The 14,051-nt window shown below is 41.7% G+C and overlaps 1 protein-coding gene across 2 annotated transcripts; it reads right to left on the bottom strand.

Moving 5' to 3' along the window:
* Positions 1-4,143: 4,143 nt before the first annotated feature.
* On the bottom strand, positions 4,144-13,834 carry LOC126649607 (cell surface glycoprotein CD200 receptor 1-A-like). Of its 2 annotated transcripts, XM_050333917.1 has the most exons (7): positions 13,760-13,834; positions 11,944-12,025; positions 10,889-11,197; positions 9,749-9,997; positions 8,394-8,489; positions 6,780-6,826; positions 4,144-5,538 (listed from the first exon to the last, which is right to left on the bottom strand). In XM_050333917.1, exons 2-7 carry the CDS (start codon positions 12,002-12,004, stop codon positions 5,440-5,442), a joined length of 861 nt encoding a protein of 286 aa, XP_050189874.1. In that variant the 5' UTR covers positions 12,005-12,025; positions 13,760-13,834; the 3' UTR covers positions 4,144-5,439. The 2 variants fall into 2 exon arrangements, with proteins under 2 accessions (XP_050189874.1, XP_050189875.1); XM_050333918.1 differs by lacking the exon at positions 6,780-6,826 and having other exon boundaries at positions 5,435-5,538.
* Positions 13,835-14,051: the final 217 nt, after the last annotated feature.

Raw genomic sequence — 14,051 nt, 5'->3', positions numbered from 1 at the left:
GTTGTCCGTGGTTTCTTTTTCAGATGTACACATGGAAATCTAAAATATAAGCACAACTAGATACAAACATTATGCTATGACAACATAAACTCTGTTGGACTGTGGCAGAAGTGATACAAAAATCAATCCAAAAAGCACTTACCTTTGTTTGCTCAGCAGTACTTATTGACAGCTGAGAGAACAGAATGAGTGGAAATGAAATTTTCTGAGCTCAGTACGCAGAGATAAGATTAAAGCCAGAAGACCCAGAGATGTAACATCAGCATAAAATGCCTTAATAGTTTAGAATCTGATGTTTACAGCATCCTCTTTCCTATTACAGCTCTGCTAGTGACTAAGCCTTGTGTGGTGCACTGACCTTGGCTGGCAGCCACCTGCCCAGCCAGACACTCTCTCACTGCCCCTCCTCAGCAGCACAGGGGGAGAAAATGGGATGGAAAAGCTCACAGGTCAAGACAACAACAGCGTGACCGCCCACCAGTTCATGGAATGGGTAAAGCAGACTTGACGAGGGAAAATGGTTTATTACCAATATTTATTACCAATTACCAAAATAATTTATTACCAATTGATAACAGAGTAGGATCGCGAACAATAAAAACAAAATTAAAAACAACCTTGTTCCCAGTCCCTGTTCTTTACAGATTTACCTATAAGCCCCCGCCCCCAGCAGTTCAGGGGGATGGGGAATGGGAGTCAGTTCATAACACTTCATCTCTGCTGCTCATTCTTCTCTCTGTCCTCCTGCTCCAGGGAGTTCCTGTCCATGGGATACAGTCCTTCACAAACTGCTCCAATGTGGGGCCTTTTCACAGGCTGCAATTCCTCATGGACTGCTCCAGCCTGGGTCCTTTCCAGAGGGCGCTGTCCTTCTCACAGAAGCCACCACTGCAGCCCTCCCACTACCAAAATTTCCCATGTAAGTCCAATATACTTTCTCATTCTTTCAAGCTTTTTTTCTTTCTAAAAGTTTCAGTAATAGGTAAAAGTTGTAAATATTTTTGAAGTCCGAGTATCTTCCTGTCCTGACGTCTTCTCAAAAGTAATGTGGAATTCCTGCTCAGCTGAGGCACTACTGAGACACACTCAGCTAAAGCAAGGAAGAGGAGCGTCTGTACATTTTTGTGGCTTAAAACATATGGAAAGAGAAGCTCAGTTACAAGGAAATAACCTGACTGTGACGTGGAAGGTACTGCACAACCCTAAATCTGCAGACACTGATTGCTAATCCTATCCTGCAGCACATGCCATGGAACAGAGCAGAGGAGTGTGCCCCTCTGTGCAGCACTGACAGAGCACTTCACAAGGAGCAATACACTCTTACTTCAGAAGTCATTGTTCCAGCCAAGGGCCACTGACTTCTCAGAGGAGTTGCTACTTCAGTTGATAACTCCTGAGATTGTGAATCTTGTCTGTAAGGCATTAAAGTCCCTCACAATATTCTTCTCCCATATCCACAGCACCAAGAGGCAATGGCTCCCAAGTTGCACCATGGGAATTTTACATTAGATACTCAGAACAAATTTCTTCACTGAGAGGGCAGTCAAGCATTGGAATAGGCTCCCCAGGGAAGTGGTGGAATCACCATCCCTGAATATGTTCATAAAACTTGTAAATGTAGCACTTGGGGGCACGGTTCAGTGGTGAACATACTAGTGGTGGGTTAATGGTTGGACCTGATAGTCTTAGAAGTCTTTTTCAACCTTGACAATTCCTTGATTCTGTAAGACAGATGTCAACCAACAACAAATAAAATGCTGCATAATTTCCATTTGGATTTTGTAGGTGAGCTTAGATTTGTGAAGCACAGAAAAGGCTTATAGCAAAGAGTGATTAATTTTCCATTATGTGTTGAAAAAAAAAAAATTAAGGAGGCCTGGAGTAAATATGTTTCTAAGGAGAAGTTATACACACACAGAAAAACCCCACCCAAAACCAATAAAATAAGGCAACTGAATGAAGAATATTATTACATTTGATGCCAAAAAGAGAAGGAAAGAGAACTGGATAATAAGATACTTGGAGAAGATAAAAATCGATAAACTGAGAAAACTAGTGCATGAGAGATTTGGGGAGACAATTTGGGTTAAATCATGAGCTCTTCACTTCCTCCAGCACATGACAGGGACATACAGATTGTGGATACCAAGTCAAGCAGCTGAGGAAAGTTATCACTGACATCAAAGATTTCACAAAGTCAGAAAGAGCAAGTCACAAAGATATCACAGGTGTTACAGCTATTAGAGAAGAACCATGGAAAGCATTATTTTCTCATCAAAGAAGAAGAGCTATGACAAATTGGTGTCAAGAAGGCTAGACCAAGAATTACAGCTGCAATTTCCAACTTAGGAAACAGAGCTTTTCACTGAACTGGTAAATACCCTCTGGATATTTGCCCCATTTCCAAAGTCTGCAGTAAAATTATTTACTTTCTTCATTTCAGCCCTGGTGATGAAATTTGGAATTTTAAACAAATATTGTTCATATTCTGAAGTTACATTCCAATTTATGAGGCTCTACACATAACTATTTGTCACCTATTTTTTTCCATATTCAGTGAAGGGAATAAAGAACTGTTCAGTGGCATCACAACACCTGCTATTTCCAGAAGATAAATTGTTGCTAGATTAATTGGAAAGCAGACATCATCATTATTACAAAGACTACCCTATGAACATTGTGAGTGAAAATCCACACAATAAACAGGAGCATTTTCATCTATAATCACATCTGGTGCTAAAAAGCTCAAGTGACATTCAGTCAACTGTGCATTTCACTAAATAGTCAATCTGAAACAGCAGTGTCATGCTCCCAGCCTTTTTTTTAATTTTTTTTTTTTTTTTGTGACAATGTGCAAATAACTCAGTCCAATTCCCATTGCCTTTTAGTGACTCTCACAATGATTATTCAACAAACAGTCAGCATTTTTCTGGACATTTTGACAAGGCCACAGAAGAATGTGGAGGAGTTTGCAGACTAAAAAACTTGCCTTGCTAAATTTGTTTTTTAGTGCAAATAAAAACAGTATGGGGTCACTAAAAGTGTTCTTGCAATTAAGGGGGGAAAAAAAGCACAGTAGATATACTCACAAAATTTGAACTGTTCTTTGGGTTACACCAAGATTCCTATCCTATACAAAAGGCAGCATGACAGAAAATACTTTAATGATAGACTCAACAGATGAGCTGCAAAATTATATCCAGGTGGGGAAAAGGCACTTTCCCAGCAACCAGTGTGGGAGAACCCATCTGGGGCAGGAGCTGGCAGCCACCAGTGCCTGTGGGCAGCTCTCAGGCAGTGCAGGTGGGGCTGCAGCAGCCACCCTGCTGCCCTGATCCAGCAGTCCTGCTCCTGGGAAGGAGAGAGAGAGCTGGCAGAAGCAGATGTAGCTGCAAACCCAGCTCAAGCCTCTCTGACAGAGAAGGAGTTAAAGCCCTGATGAGCCACTGGGGCACTGCAGGGTCTTTCCTTCCCTTCTCTCATCCTCCTGAAGTGTGTGTGGCACAACCTTCAGTCCTGTGGTGTGCAGCTCATCAGACCGAGAAGCAGGACATCACTGCTCTGGTGCTGGCAGGCAGAGAGGAAACCACCAAAGCCCACGATGAGAGCTCACCGTGTGACAAAAACCTGTCCTTCACCAGTCACCACCAACAGTGAAGGTACCCACTGACAGGCAGCGAGAATGGAAATAGTAGTCAGTCACACTTCTAAGTATGAAGCTGCAATGACCCAACAGCGTGCTTGCTCTCTTGGTCTTGTTCTCTCTGTCAGTCCCTTTTGCCAGTCTCTCCCATTTTCCCCTCTCTGCTTCTGTACAAAATCATTCAACTCCCAAATCTCTGTCTTATCCCAAGCACCAAGGCCTTCCTTTCCGAGTATATACATGGGCCCCTGCTCAGCTAATCCTCTCTTCCTCCTTCCAAAGACTTTCAGCAGGGCTGACAGGCCCACTAGAATTGCTATCACCTGTTGGCAGCCTGGCTGTAATACATACTCCTGTGGTCAGCAGCTGCAGTGAATTGCAGACAGCTGAAAAAGAAGCCAACTCTGTGTCTGAACCTTCCTGCCACTTGTGCTCCTATTGTAACACACACAAAAGGTGAGCAGAAAATTAAGTGAGCTTGTTCAATTACTACTCTCTGCCTAGAAGCATTGTTCATGTCCCAGCCTTTCGTAAAACCACCCCCACTAGCCACATTATTCTCTTTGGCCTAATAAGTTTTATTAATCACACACAACAAGCTTGAAAAGGATGAGGGCCAATTTTATTGCAGAGGGAAGATACAATAATTAGGCAGCTAAGATCTTTTAATGCATTCAACATGTGGGTTTGCCTGAGCTCTGGGTTGATAACTTGAGCTTTTTGTTGGCAGTAAACTGGTTATAATCGAAGTCTGACTACAATGCTGTAAGCTAATTTTCTGAGAAGCTGCAGCAGGACAGCCTGAGGACACTGATGGAGCAGAGATGACTTCCTGAGGCAGTGAGCAAGCAAAGGCCATTCAAAACACTCATCTGAGTACAGTTTCTGCAGCATTAGTGTTTGGAAGGTTTGACAAATCTGACCAAAGAAACTTGAAATAAACAACTGGTCTGTGTGATTTTTTTCACCTTGGGGACACGAGGATGAGAAGAAATAAATGGTGTGGTTAGGATTGGGGCTTTTTTTCTTTGTTTTAAACATGCACACCACCTGCATTTTACCCAGCTTAACACTCTTGTTCTCCGTAAAACCGTGGTGTGCTCTCAGCTTCTCGGAAACTGGTCAACAAAGATTTACCCAAATAGCCACGGAAATCCTGTAGGTAAGTATTTAAATATTTGCACATTTACTTTAAAAAGAATCTTCAAAAATTGTCCACTGTTATTTCTCATTTCCATATCCAGTAGAGTTTCAAATTGTTTTGGTTTTTTTTGCCACATGCAACTATCTACCCAGGGGAAAAAAAAAAAAATCCCCCCAAACCAAATCATAAACTCTCTTATTTCTGTGACTCTTCTGGACGTGTTTCTTTGACCTTCAATATTTTGGGGTCCCCCGTGTCACTTTCTGGTTTCCAACACAAAATTGCAAAGACAATCCAGTTGCTAAAATGGATTAAAAGTGCTATATTTTCACCAGCAGTCTGTTTCTCTGGCACAGAAATACACCAGTTATTGTTTTGAGGGAAGGTAGTACATACCTCGGAGTCCATTTTCAAACAAAATTCAGGTAGGTGTTTTCCCCCGTCAGTCTTTAAAAGTTTCATCTGTTTCAAGACCTGTACTGATATATTGAGAAAAACAATGTGCCAAAGTGGCTTTTCCTCCCCCACCATCAGGAAAGACAAAGGCTTTCCTTTGTGGGTCAGGTCTGAGGTTTATTGGTTGCAGTAGAAGTTCAGGTAACTGAGTCTCATTAGTAGCTGAGCTGGTATCAGACTGCTTGTGCCTGCACTCTTATTGGTTCATATATATAGATCCTGGGATGTAATTCTCGTAGGTAGCCTCTGCTAAGACATGGGAGGGTGTGGACTTGGAGTTCCTAGTCTGCAATTCCTAGAAAGAAGAACATGTACCATTACATTATGCTGTAGGATTTTGTGGAATCATCATTCCTATAGAGTCCAAACAAACAAACAAAAAAAAGAGCAGAAGAAACCTGGTAGGTAACATCATTTTTGCAAAAGAAGTTACTTCTCTGAACTCTCTAAGCAAAAGGGTAGGGAACAAAGGGTGAAACCTGAGCTGGCAGAGAGATGCAAGAACAGCCTGCACAAAGCCTAAACAGGACAGGCTTTGAAAATTTCTTAATGTGATCGAAAACAAATTTTGAAATGTTGATATCTTCAGCAAAATAGATGATAATGAGCAATGCCAGCTTTTCTGGCAAAAAAACCCACAACACCCCAAACAACAAACCAAACCAACCAACAAACAGGCAGACCACAAAGCAATCCAATTTAGGCAACTAAAATTACTGTAAGCCTTTGACTTTGATTTCTGCAGCTCCCACTCCCGTCAGTCAAATTGTCCTGAATGCCACAGAAGAGCTTATCAGGAAATTAATTCCAACTTCAGAGCAGTCTGACTCGTTTGCAACAAACAAGGCACAAGACCATTCATTAAACTGTGAGCAGAAAACAAAATATGAAATAATTGCTCTTTCAATGTGCATTAAGTGAGGCAGAAGCCCAGAGGAAAGGGCAGCATATTCTGTCAAATATGTATCATGACATACTGGAATTAGAGAGGAAGTAAAATTTGCGGTGGCAAATTTATCCCTGCTGTTTCCTAGCTCCTGGGTATTGGAACTGCAACTTCAAAAAGTAAAAGTTTCATAACTGTGTTTGTCTCTAATACAGCAAAACAAAGTGGACTCTTTTCCCTCATTGTTAAACATGTCTGTTTTCATCTGATCTTTAGTCAAGCAGGTTTCTGCCATCAAGAGCAAACACATTCTTAAGCAAAACATCAGAGTTAAGATTACTCTGTGAAGCAGAAATATGAAAACATTAAGTTTTGGGACAGTTGACATTCAGCACGGTAAATGTAATCTATAGGAAGGAAATGCACTACACCTAGTGCTTAAACAATCACTCAGATACCCTGATTATACAAGAAGACAGGGTCATCCAAGCAACAGCCATCCTCCCAGATGCAGTGTTCCTCATTCCCCCCTCCAAGTGCACATAGACATAAATAGGAGTTTTGTCAGAGTAGACACACTGCAATTAAATTACACATTTTAGTGAAGAATGCACCAAAACCAGCAAAGCACACAGCAGAAGCCCACTTACTGCAGATGGTTCTGCTGGCCCCTGTGCCAACTGGTGTGACCGGAAAGCTGAAAGCAGGATGTCAGGATATTAAAATGGTTTGATGGTGCAAGGTACACAGGTTGTTATATCAGGAGTTCTCCTCTAGCTGTCCTCAGCTGTTGAAAGACTTTCTCCAGAATATACTCATAGGTTACGGTTTTGGGTTTTTGTCCTGCTCTTGAATACACTATTGTTTCATTTTTCCCTTCATAGAAACTTCTGGTCACTCTGAGTGTCCTGGTTCCTACTGGAATAGAGTTCATTTTCTTTTTAGTAGCTGGTACAGTGCCATATGAGAAATATGTTGATAACACACTGATGTTTTAGTTGTTACTAAGTAGTGCTTACCCTAAGTCAAGGACTTTTCAGCTTCCCAGGCACTGCCAGCAAGGAAGGTCACAACAAGCTGGGAGGGAGCATGGCCAGAACAGATGACCTGAGCTGGCCAAAGGAACATTTCACACCCCTGAAAGTCATGCTCAGTACATAAACCGGGCAGAGTTTGCCAGGAGCCACCAATCACTGCTCAGGGACGGACTGGGCATCCATCAGTGGATGGTGAGACTACAGCATACATGTTTCTCTCAGACTTTCTTTTCCTTCTCTCTTTCTCATTTTCACCACAACTTTTATTAATATTGCTATGATTATAATTAGTATCATCATTAGTATTATTAGTAGTACAGTTGTATTTGATTTTGTTTCAATTATTAAACTGTTCTTATCTCAATCTATGAGGTTTGTTTACTTTTTCTCTTCTGATTCTCCTCTCCACCACGGCAGGGTGGAGAGGAGTGAGTGAGGGGCAGCACAGTACTTAGCTGTAGTTGAAGACAGCACTGGGAGACATGACTGACGTGACTCTGTTAAGTGCACTTTTCGTCAGCTCTGCAGAGACACACTGGGCCAAGGAACCCATCTGACCATGCTTTTCCCTCCCCTCACCTGCTCCAAAGACACACACAACACACACATCACCCTGTGGCAGGGACAGGCTCCCATCCAAGTGCTGCAAGCACTGGTCAGTGCTGCCACTGTTGATGAAAATTGCCCCTCTGTTTTCTTCTCCTGTCTTTGTTTTCCTCACCTTCCCTTCTTTTCTCTTTTAGTGCACACCTTCACTCATTGTCCTCTCTTGTCAAACCTCTTTCACCATATTTGCTCAGCCCTGGTTCATGAAATAAATCAACTATGTAACATGCCCTATGCAGGGGCAATAATCTGAAAGATACTCACCTAGCTATACTTGGCCTATTCTTACACTTGCTGATGTAAAGAGAACTTCTTTGTGTCTAGTCATTTGACTAGTTTGTGAACTGCCATTCTTACTTATAGAATTTTATGCCAGTGAATGTAGATCAAGATAATTTTAAAAACTCAAAACACCCTACTCTCAGAATGAACTCTTTTCATCCTGGATGACTCTCTGACATATATGTAACACATCAATATCGTAATACCTATGGCTCTTACACAGCTCCTAATTTGTTTTAAAGTTCCCACCCCATTCTCATGTGATAAAGCACAAGTCCTTGTACCTGCACATGGTCAGCAATGGAATTGTAATACACTTCAGATTCATCAAAGACTTACCTCTGCACCTGCAAATCAAGCATAAAGTCACACCAGTGACAGCAGCAACACTGGCAGATCCTCCTATCAGGAGATAGGGAAGGCTGGGGGAAGCATCTGAGGGATGAGAAACACAAGCAAGTTACAGAGCTAGGCATCAGTATCCACTCACTACACTACCCACCTTAACCAGAGGAAAAGGCTAATCCTCTGCCTCCACAGCTCAAAGGAGCAGAGAGAAACAGATGATCTGTCTGGATGCCAACCAGCAACAGGAAGCTGCCCCACACACCCAGTCATTTGTGTGTACAAATACATTTTCATTTTCAACTCATCTGCCTTCAAGGTCTCCTTTTCTTCAACTATTATTATCCCTGCAGCAACAGAACTGGCCAGCCATCCCTGCCAAATGCTGCTATTAATGATTTGTCTATGCTGACTTCTGTCCTTTGTGCCTCTACTGAGGTGTTTTCATGATGTGAGCGCTTATTTGGCTGTTCTTACAAATCCTCCTGCAATAGAGACTTCTAATAGCTCCAAGACAGCCAGCTGAAGAAGCTGAATTTTACCCTTTACTACCTCTGGTCCTCAGAAGGAACATTCTATCAATGTTCTATCACTACTGTGGGAAGCTGGACAAAATTCAGCTTCAGTTTGTGAAGAACTCCAGCCCACAGGAAGGACTCCTGTTGGAGTAGTTCATGGACTGTCTGCTGTGGGAGCTCCACACTGGAGCAGGGAAAAAGCCTGAGGAGCAAGGAGCAGCAGAGATGAAGTGTTAAGAACTGACCACAGCCCACATTCCCCTATAAAACTCAGGGGGAGGAGACAAAGAATTTGGAAATGAAGTTGAAAAGAAGGGGAGAGTTGCGAGGAAGGGTTTTTTTAGATTTGTTCTTGTTTCTCACTATTCTACTCTGATCTGATTATCCATAAATTAAATTAATTTCTCTCAAGTCTGTTTTGCCTATGACAGTAATTGGTGAGTGATCTCTTCCTGTCTTTATCTTGACCCATGAGCTTCCCATGGCATTTTTTTCCCTGTTTTGTTGAGAAGGGGGAAAAATCAAAGAGCTTGGTGGACACCTGGCAGCCAGCCAAGGTCTACCCTCTAGAAACAGAATGAGGAATTCTTGTAAAACAGAATAGGGATAGAAAGAAACACGCACTGAAAGCTTCTCCATACAGGGCCACAAAACGTTTGGGTTCAACTAACTCAAAACTATTAATTTCTCTACCAGCGTGCACTAGGACTTTGGCTTATAACTGCACTAAGCAAACCACAGAGCCCTGACCTTCTTTCCATGGGAACTGCTGCACAGAGGAGCACAGAGAAGCCCAAGAGCAGGATGAAGGGCATTTATAAGGGTACTTACTTGTCAGGTCTATGGACAGAGTCTGGTTTGTGGCTGGGTGGGTAACCAGGCAGGTGGCAGTGGGTAGGGTGCTGTTGCCCCAGCCTGTGTAGCTCACCCTGGTCACTGTTCCATTGGGGTGATGGATTTCTTCCTCAGTGCTGGGATTACTTGCAGGGATCCAGGAGATGTCAGCAGCTGGCTTTCCCCCAGACGCCTGACAGACAGCCCCCCTGCCCTCGTCATAGCTCAGAGTCGCTCTAGGAGGGACTACAGAAGAAATAAATGTTAATTTAAAAAAAAAAAAAAGCCACAACCATTATTTCTAGTTTGGTATAAAATCACCAACTGAAACTGAAAAGCAAGTGGTGTTTTTTTGTTTGCATGACCAATTCATGAGATTTTAAAATAATTTGAAATATTAGCACCAGCTATCTTTAGAGGAAAAAAGTTCAAGGTTAATACCTCAAAAACTACCTGGCTGCATCTAAAATACTCCTTCCTCCCATTTTCGAAAAGGTGATTACAGACTAACAGGTGATGAGATAACACAGAGGGGTGGATTAAATCGAGATTTAAAAGTAGAGCAGTGCACATTCTGAAGAAAATGCAGCTTGCTGAAGCTCCAGGTGAAACATTTAGGAGATTGGATATGTAGAATCAAAAATTTGATAGCAGGGAAATAAAAGAGGAATTGAGCAAAACTGTTCTGCTTGAAGTCCAACAACTCATATTCTGCATTTGACAGAACAGGGAAAGGCTCACACACCCCCTTAAGCCTGTATCAGAAAGGTAAGACTCTGCAGGGAAGAACAAAATAAAAACAAACCCAAAACCAAACCAAAATAATAAAAAACCTCCAACCAACCAAAAAAAAAACCAAAATCAAGTGACTAAAATTAATAGTAGCAATTATAGAGCTCCAAAATTTATTTCCCATAATTTTTAGTTATATTCAGAAGGCTTAACTAATATGTCCAGCACACAAAATCTTCGCCAATGTTGTTTTTTCCTAATTTATGGAAACCTAGGGATAGTTTACCTGACCATCTGAAAAAAGATGTTTTATTGTATTCATTATATTTCCTAATATTCTTTCTTTCCTGTCTGTGTTGAAAATAGACTTTTAAAATAATTTTTATTCTAATGATGCAGTCTTACCTATCACAGTCAGAGAAGAGGAAAAATAAAAATTCCCTTCACTGTTGATAATTTCACAGCTGTAATTTCCCTCATCACCGAGGTTCACAGGGTAAATGCGAAGGGCAGGGTCACTGTCAGGTGAATATTTCCATATGATCCTCTCACTGCAGTTTATCTTCCCTGTCTCACTGTGATCACTTCTGTAGGCCAACACACAGCAACTGCTGCATTTCTTCTTCCATGTCACCATCAGCAAAGGCTCCTTGAAGATGTAAGGGCAGCTCAGCACAGCCTCATGACCAACCTTCACACTCACCATGTTGGAAGCTACATAAGAAATAAAAAAGACTTAAAAAAGATGCTGCACCACCATCAAAGCACAGGAAACTCTTGGCTTCATCACACTTAAAAATTTCTACTTCCTCACTGTACTGGCAGCCTTGGGGACAAACTGCTCTGTGCAGGCACAGTATTCAGTTTCCAGGTCTGGCTTCCTGAAGTCTGGTGGAGATGGTATCTTTTTGCTGTGGACAGGTATGTGATGAATGCAAATGAGCTGCAAGTCCTCCATCTTATTTTAGGTGACAAATTTCTATCACTAACATAGGTTTTGAGAAACTGATGAGGGGGACAAAATTCACTCTTGGGGGAAAGGAAACTACCTTTTTTTTTTTAAAATTCATTGTGTTGCTGAATTAGGTGCCTTTCTTAAAGTGCAAGTAAAACTGGGGACAGCTGTGGAATGTATGCCTGTGACAGAGTTAAAACCCAAGATCACTTGGTGCAGTAGATTAGTAAGGGGCACACATAGATCTCTTTTCTACCAGCAGTCATAGCTCTCCTGCTATTGTCCCAGTTGAACAGCAGATGTGTCTTCAGATGGTTTGTGTTGGATTCCTATCAGATGCATCATCCTGTGCCACTCTGCAAGGCACACGATTATTTTACCAGCTGAGGTGACATCACTCTTTGCATTGACATTAAACAATAAGCAAAATTTGCTCTGGTGAACTATGAAGTTTTGGTGTACTTGCAAGTTAGAAATGCAGACCACTTGGATCTTTCTGACTTACCTTCAACCAGATTGATTGGCAAGAAAAGGAGCACAGCCAGGACTGCCCATTTCTGAGCCATCTTTAGCAAAAGGATTCAGCACTGCAGAAAGTGAAGGCAAAGAGAATGACACGGTAGCCACAAATTGTTGTGTAAATCTCTTCAAAGAGTACATGTAGTAAAACGTCCCTTTTCTTTGAAAACAGAAGTTCTAAATGAAATGCCTTGTCAAATATCCTTCTTTTACTGAAGAAAGTAAGGCAAAAAGGGAGTTAAAAGCAAACAAACAAAAAACCAAACAAAACCCAAAACAAAGACAACAACAAAACATAAACAAGTCACCCAGTACTGTTTACAAACAATTTTTTTTAAAATCCAAGATCTCTGATACCACTCAAGATCTAGAGTTCATCAACTGCTGACCAAAGAAATTATTCCTGACCCTTGCATGCTTTTAATTTCTTGACAGTTAACTCTACTTCTGCAGTAGAATAAAAAGAGTAACCCTCCTATTGCAAGAGATCAAAACCATGTGAGTTTGTTTCCTGCTTTCATAGACACGGTGAACTAAAGAGGCATCCAGTAACTCGTGCTGTTCTACAACTACACATACCTTTCAACAAACCGTATCTCAAATTTCTAGCTCCTTTTTGGCAAAAGGGCACTGATTCTTTGGTAAGACTGAGACAATGTTGTCATCCCAACATTTTTTTTTCTGGTTCGCACAAGAAAGCAGAACTCTATGCTATCCAAAAGCTTTCCAACCAAAATATATATGGTTCTCAGCGGAGTGTTTTGATGTAAACTCATTCAGCTATTTCTTGAACGCAGATTTGGCTAAGAACATCACTGATATTTTCCTGTGGTCAGACATCATACGTAAATGACCTCAGTCTGGCACAGCAAAGTTGCACTACTCTGTACTGAACAACATACATATGTATTCCCCGCCAGTTGGGGGATAAAGCCCAGGCATGGGAGTGTGTGCCTGTTCCCACAGCCTGACTGCAGTTTCCTGATGTTACTGTCAGAAATCAGTGGCTGCATTTTTGTCCTGGGGCTCCCTGCAGCCTGCCCATAAGGCTGTCTCATTTTCCATCACTCGCCTCTGCATTCACTCTAATTGTCTTCTTGGTAGACCTTTTGTCATTCTCCCCTTCATGCTGCCTTTTGTATCTCTTTAATATTTTACTTTCTGAATCAGTCACCCACAGCTAGAGATTATTGGAAAATTGTGTTTCCATCCCAAGGGAAATACTGATATGTTGTTTTCCTCCCCAAGTCAAAACCCAATATGCACCAGACAAGCAAATATCTTTGTGCAGTGGCTGATTCAGAAATGTCCCATGTGTCACAACAGGACTTTCCTTCTGGGTTATTTAGCTCACACAGTGTTTACACCTGTATCCAAACACAGGGATGCTTCTCAGCATGTGCTGAGAGAAAGGAAAGGCAGCCAAGGTTCGCTGTGCACAGAGACCTAAATCCTCATCTGGTGTCAACTGCTATAGAAGTAGCCAGCTTCAATTATATTAACAATTTCATTTTAAATGTGAAACATATCAAATGAGGATGGCTGGTGCACACAAGAAAAACCACAACACTGCCACACTTGTGGCACAGGAAGAACAAAGGCTGCCACAGCCGTGAGCTAAATGCAAGGGAAGGTAGTATTTCCTTAAACACAGTGCAGTATGTATGTACATTTAGACACAGAATCATAGAATCACAGAATGGTGTGGGTTGGAAGGGACCTTAAAGATCATTTAGTTCCAATCCCCCGCTGTGGGCGGGGACACCTTCCACTGGACCAGGTTAGTAAGAGCTCCAACCAACCTGGCCTTCAACACTTCCAGGGATGGGGCATCCACAACTTCTCTGGGAAACCTGTTCCAGCGACTCACCACTCTCAATAGAATTGTTTTCCTCAAAGAATTGTTTTGTTCACAATTCTAATGGCAGAGTGATACAACTGGATGAAAAGCTTACGTTACAACCTGGAAAAAAACACCAATACAGCCACATTGATCCATATTCTGCTACTAATGTACAATAGACAGTGTAACTCTCACATTCAAAAAATCTCAAATTTAATTTTCATTCACATAAAATCTTTTCCAATAAGGAA

This window comes from Myiozetetes cayanensis, unplaced genomic scaffold (genome assembly GCF_022539395.1).
Source record: "Myiozetetes cayanensis isolate MyiCay16 unplaced genomic scaffold, myiCay2020 scf5-8, whole genome shotgun sequence".
In the NCBI taxonomy this organism is placed as follows: domain Eukaryota; kingdom Metazoa; phylum Chordata; class Aves; order Passeriformes; family Tyrannidae; genus Myiozetetes; species Myiozetetes cayanensis.
This window is presented reverse-complemented; position numbering and strand designations above follow the sequence as displayed.